This window comes from Gastrolobium bilobum, unplaced genomic scaffold (assembly GCF_033153095.1).
Source record: "Gastrolobium bilobum isolate Gb01-03AN ecotype WA unplaced genomic scaffold, APGP_CSIRO_Gbil_v1 utg17219, whole genome shotgun sequence".
NCBI classification, from domain to species: domain Eukaryota; kingdom Viridiplantae; phylum Streptophyta; class Magnoliopsida; order Fabales; family Fabaceae; genus Gastrolobium; species Gastrolobium bilobum.
In genome coordinates, this window is record NW_026897120.1 from 48,103 (window position 1) to 54,888 (window position 6,786).

Consider the following 6,786-nt stretch of genomic DNA (forward strand, 5'->3'; position numbering starts at 1 on the left):
TTATCTTTGGAACAGACGCGTTTTATTTGTATGGGGCTGAAAAAGCATCCATGGAGTCTTCTGACCTTTAATTGCATAGAATGTATATGGATACGTTTTACCTAAGGAACAAAGTGATAAGAGTTTATTTTATACGAAGGGAGAACAAAATAAAATTATTGTCATATGATGTGTTTTTTTCAATATATATATATATATATATATATATATATGTATATATATATATATATGTGATGAAAGATATTTTGACTCCTATAATGACCCTAACCGATAAATTATAGTTTATGAATTAATTGAGGAATTAAGAGTGTATAATGGAGAATTGATTAGATGTTGAGTCTAATTAAATAGATTAAAATCTCTCTAGGGGAAAATGTGAATAGTGATAGTTCTGCGGTAAAAATGCGGGTAGGCGAAATCACCCGAAACTTGAAAGTAAATTAGTGGAAATTATTGCAAAAAATATTATAAGCCAATACGTCAAGTTTGAAAGAGAGTTAAGTGAACGAGATAGATAAGTTTATACCCACTTGGATAATACAACTCACTTAAGTTGTGTTTCAAACTCTCATTTCCCTCATTCCTCTCCTTCTCTCCCTCGGACAACCCTCCCATAACCAAAGGTGAGTTTTTCTTCTCCTCACCATTGTGCTTCCTCATTCCTCTCTTGAAACAAAGGAAATCCACTCCTAATCTTCATCTCCACCTTATTCCCCTGTAAAGAACCACTTCAACCCAAAACATTAAGGCGTTGGGTGAGAGCTTTTTTAATGATTTATATTATTTTCTAATACACCCCCTCACGCAAGAGCCCTTTGGGCTAGAAGCGTGGATATTGCACATGCCCAATTTTTTTGGTTTACCTTTTGTGTTTTTTATTTTAATTCCACTTTAAAGTGGGGGGTGGTGATGATCGAACTTGTGACCTTGCAGTCACTTAAGCTCTGATACCATGTAAAGAATTACTTCAATCCAAAACCTTAAGGCGTTGGGTGAGAGCCTTTTTAATGATTTATATTATTCTCTAACATCCCCTATTATTTCCACTTGTTGGTAGTTGTGTTTGAGAAAAAAAATGAGACTCACTTAGTTGTCATTTCGGATTTGGACATTGGCTGGAGAAAAAGATGTGTGAAAGCTTAGGGAAACCTTTCTTCCTTGATTGTTGAAGCTTCTAGGTAAAAAGTCATAACCCTTTTCTTATGATTGATGGAAATGCCATGTGTTAAGGTTATTGGAATTGGAATTTTGATAAATGGAAGGTTGGAATGTAAACTATGTATAAAAATGCATTTAGGGTGTTGAAAGAGTGGTATTTGGTTTTGTTTTGAGTGTAAAATGAACCCCATCTTGTGTAGCTTGTTGTTCTGCAATCGGTCGCAAAATATTTAGATATTGGGAATCCAATATCCAAATATCGATATCTATATTCGAAAATGCCCTCGAGGAATATCCAGATATTGCATTGTTTCGAGCAGAAATGAGATTTTCCCAAAATAAAATCTTTATAAATGGTGTATGACCTTTAAGAGATAATATTGGACATTTGAAATGTGAATCTAAGTCTCCACAAAGTATATATTGCTTATGGTTAAGTGGAAACCTTAAGTTTTACAAATATGGATATTGATGGATATGTATTCCTTGGTTTATAGTGTGGAACCAAGTGAGCTTGTGGAGATAGATCAAGGATCTGGTCAAGCAATGGAACATGCCATTGGTTCTTGATTTCTTGAGCTTGAGGTAAGTATCACACATTGGTTTGATAATGAGACTTATTTTGTTATTTGTATTTATGTGATTAATTGTGATGCTTTTCACCTTGAATTAGGTGTTGTGAGTAGAGTTGACACTCACGTGTATTTATTTTGGACCTTACTTGAACTTGGAGTAGGCTTAGTTAGAAGCTATTATAGGTAAGCTTTTGATTCTTAGGGTAATCTCCCGTTTATTCCACCAGACTCCAAGGAAGAATGATTCTTTGATATATGGTATGTTATGAAATGGATTTGGTATTATGATGCATGTATATGTATGTATGTTTGTGTCTCACACAAGAAGGGTTTCCTTTTGTGTGAGGCATAAGATAGGTTTCCTTATGCATAGTATAAGACGAGTTTCCTTGTACTGATATGTCGCAAGACGGGTTTCCTTGCGTAAAGCATACATGTTATTTTCTCTGACAATAGGATTCATTATTGCTCACTTGCATGATATACATATTCTGATGCATATATGATTTATACTATGTTTATACCTGAAGTGAACTTAGGGGTGGGAGAGCTCTCCTAGGAGCTCTAGTTTACTGAGATGATTATCTCACCCCGTGTGGGGACACATTTCAGGTACAGAGACTGATAGTGCCAAGGCATCGTATAGCAGGAGGCCAGGGTAGTGACATGCTATGGCATGTGAATATAGACTAGCATTTTGATATATACATGACATTATTTATGATTTATTATATTTTGAGATGTATATGCCATGTTATTCTTTTGGAGAGCATAGAGGATGTCAATGTCATGCTGTTAGTTTATGCATTTTATCAGTGATTTATGTATGTGTCTATGTTACTTACCTAATTATATCTGTTTTGGTTGGTTGATATAATTATGTAAGTAACACTATGGATATTATTTTGAGACCTGCTATGGATGTGATAGCCTAAGCAATGGATTGCTAGGCAATATGGTTTATGCAGATATGTGTCTTTATTGTCATATAGTAAAGTTGAGATTAATTATGGGAACTATAATACATAAGGGAAAAAAAGTTAATCATGTTTTATACCAACGTTAGTAGTGATTTTATAGTTGAGCTCCCACGTTTATTTGCGCTTAATATAATATGTATGTTAATACACCAGATACACACATGGTGTTACAACTCCTGAAGTCTTACTTCTTATCTTAACCTTTGATTTTCGTTCATCTAACTATTGTCATTTATTTGAAATTAATATTTAATCAAAGGCTGAGGGAGTCGAAAGATCCCTCTATATATATATATATATATATATATATATATATATATATATATATATATATATATTGGTAAAATGAGGGTTATGTTACAAGAAAACATAAACATTTCTCGTTGACACAAAACAACCGATGGGCCCACATGTTTATTTCAAAAAAAAAAAATTGGAAAAAGAAAGCACAAATATCAATGTATCAGCCGGACAAATTTGTGGTTTTGCTGTAACAGGACCGTAGTTTAACCCATATATATATATATATATATATATATATATATATATATATATATATATAGAGGGATAAGATCCTTTGACATTGGGGTCAAATCCTGAAATTTGACACCAAATCCTAACTGTTGATTTCCGCCAATCAACGATTATCATTTATTAGGAATCAAACTTATTAATTAATTATTAATTCCAAATAAATAATAACCGCTGATTGGCGAAAATTAACGGTTAGGATTTGGTGTCAAATTTTAAAGCTAGACACCAGTGTTAAAGGATCATGTCCCATGTATATAATAAAATTAATTAGAATAATGTGGGGCTTTAATATAACTTTGAAGCGATGGAACTCATTTATTTAACTGGTTATATATTATGAGTTAAAGTTCCCTTTACATAAAAGAACCATATAGTTAGACAGAAATTAAACTATTTGGTGTTTGATATTCTTTTTTGAGTAAACACCCTTTTTAGTCCCTGTCAATATCTATGAAGTCTTTTTTAGTCCCTGGCAATAAAAAAGGACCATATTGGTCTCTGAAATTACAAAAAAAGGGTCATGTTAGTCCTTATGTCAACTCCCAAATATGTAGAGTGGCCCTTTTCTTGTACTTTCAGGGACCAATTTGGTCCTTTTTTATTGCCAGGGACTGAAAAGGACTTCGTAGATATTGCCAGGGACTAAAAAGGGTGTTTACTCTTTTTTTTTCTTGGTATAGAGCGATTCGAATGTCTTAATGACTCTTGAGAACTTGTTGCATTTTCACTCACCCCATTATTTTTTTAGTTTAGTAGACGAAAATAATGTAACATCTCGAGAGCTGACGAGGGCACAGACAAGGAGCGGCTCCTAGCAGACTTCTAGCGAGGTTACATGAATGAATCGAATCGACACTCGAAAGAGAGAGATTCCAAAAACTGTGCAGGTATAAGAATGTACAGTTGGGAATAACTTATAAGAATTAATTGGTAGGACTTATACTAACAGATGTATTTACTTTTTGGTAGCTCGTAATAGAAGAACTCCATAGTTAAGCGTGCTTGACTTGGAGCAATTCTAGAATGAGTGATCTCCTGGTAAATTTTTTCCATGAAGTGTGTGGTGAATGAGGACAAAGCACTCTCAAAAATCCTGTGTTAATGTTGTGGAGATAGTCATTGATTCTTGAATCATTACAAATAAGAAACATTAAGGCTGTCAACGCTCAACAGAGGTAAAATGGAGAATAAAAAAAAGGGTGAATACATAAAATACAAGATTTGATCCAGATTCAAATGAGGGATTAATTTGTTAAATATTTTCTTAGGTTCGGTTTGAAACTTCAGACAGTTTTGAGTTCACGGCTACTCTTTTTCAATGGTTTATAAGTTTGGGGATTCCCTTCTCACAAATTTTCGATTGTCTCAAAATTAAACGCCCTCTTTTCTATGGAAGAGAAAACTTAATACTATTTCAATACAAAGAAAAGAAAAGAAAAATAATACTAGTGCAAAGGAATAGAGGAGTATGAAAGATATATCATTATAAAGAAAAAAAATGGAACTTTTTTTTGGGGTAAATATGATATAGAAAATTACTGTCAATGCCACTCTAAGGAATGCAAGTTTGAGTTAGATTTTTATTTGAGATTTAATTTGACTACTATAATAGACCAATAATATGTAAGATTAATTGAAACAGTATACACATTGGTATACTAGAATTATGGTTCCTAATGATACTTAAAAGCAAAGAAAGTTAGGTGCACCGCGTTACATACTGCTTTAGTTTTTTTATGATACAATGTTGAAATTTGGCTCATATAAATCTATCAAACAAATTAAAATAAAACCCGATGGTGACCCTTTTAACCACCCAAGTCAAACATTGGAAGCTTCATGCCTTCTTATATGTCATTACCTGCTCCCATACAAGTTCGTGTTCCCACCTTACTACACCCCATTTATCCATCTATATAGTGATAACAAAAAAGAAGCAACAATGAGAAGTATTAATGTCAAGAGCTGTAACTGTCTACAAATTGCAGTGATCATTTATATTTCTTCTTGAGCTTAAATTTTCTGATACAAATATGTCAGATCATCACAGAATTTATCTTGTTCATGATGTGGAAGCACCTTTAAGACCTACAGCACCTTTGGTGCCTAGGAATGCTTCTAAATCTGATATGGGTGATCCTCTAGATTATCCACCTCTTCCTCAATGCACCATTCCATTGATGCATTCCAAGCCACCAAAGAAAAGAAGCCGTTGCTGCAAATTCCTGTGTTGGACTTTCAGCATGTTGCTAATTCTGATAATTGCTACAGCAATCACCATTGGGGTACTATACCATGCAATGGACAAATTGATTATAACCCAGTTCAATGTTTTTAATAATACCAGCCTTTATGTTACATTCAATGTGACAATTACTGCTAGAAATCCAAACAAGAAGATTGGAATGTACCATGAGGTTGGAAGCCATATAAGTTCTTGGTATATGGACACACAATTACGTGAAGGATCTTTACAAAAATTCTACCAGGGTCACCGTAACACTACAGTGCTTAATTTTCCTCTAACAGGTCAAACACAGGATGCAACTGGTCTAGAAAATAAGGTGCAGCAGAAGCTGCATCAGACAAACAATATTCCCTTCAATCCTAAGGTCAAACAGCCTGTGAGGATTAAGCTTGGTAAGTTGAAGCTCTTCGAAGTCAATTTGAGGGTTAGGTGTATGCTTGTGCTGGATAGTCTTGGTGCTAATAATGATATTAGAATTGCAAGCAATAGCTGTGTTATGGATACTCACTTTAGGCCCATCAGTCGGGTCCAACCTCTCAAAGCCCACATTTAGAACCTTCTAGAAGGCACTCATAGCAAGCCATAGAAGCTCACCACTGGGATATTCTTTTTTTCTGCCCCTGTACACTGATAGTGGACAACATGTCTTGTCTCAAGACAAGATGTGGCTTGATGAGACAGCTCATGAGACTGACTAGTTCACTCCCCCATGCTAGAGAGGACTCTCCTCTCTAAATACCCTCCTCAGACCCTCACACATGGAGGGGGGATCGACTCTTCTACTCCTCTCCTATGTTGTTACTCTGTCTCCATGCAGAGCCATTTAAGCCTCACACACACTCCCCCTTGATCTACATACATGAGAAGCTTCATTAGTATTTTGGTCTCTACTATTGCCACCATGAGCACTTCTATATCAATTTATTTCACCCTTCATGGGACACATCTTATGTACCCTGCGGTACAAGCTGTAAGTTCAGGCTTAGGCTATGAATTCTTTAGGAATAGATTTATTGTTGTTCATTAGTAGAATATGCTATTGTTATATTACTATTTTATTCATTTTTTTTTATGGTTTCTGTTTGATTGAGATTTTTCAAAAGGGATAGAGGATTAGATGTGACTTTTTCTCTCCATCGGTTCTTTGAGATACGATTCTTGTATTTTGATTTTGTTTTTTTTAGCCACTTCTTACTCACATATTATATACTGCAGATAATATTCTTTCCGTCTATGATCTCTGGATTTAGATTTGCATATGAAAATACCTTGTTTAAATTGTTCTTTCAAT

At 34.4% G+C, this 6,786-nt stretch overlaps 1 protein-coding gene across 1 annotated transcript; it reads left to right on the forward strand.

Moving 5' to 3' along the window:
- Positions 1–5,280: 5,280 nt before the first annotated feature.
- On the forward strand, positions 5,281–6,048 carry LOC133304313 (NDR1/HIN1-like protein 6). The gene has a single exon (XM_061504326.1). The coding sequence runs from the start codon at positions 5,281–5,283 to the stop codon at positions 6,046–6,048; it is 768 nt and encodes a 255-aa protein (XP_061360310.1).
- The last annotated feature ends 738 nt before the right edge of the window (positions 6,049–6,786 follow it).

Coding starts and splice junctions, on each gene's coding strand:
- LOC133304313 (XM_061504326.1), top strand. CDS start 5,281: ATGTCAGATCATCACAGAATTTATCTTGTTCATGATGTGGAAGCACCT.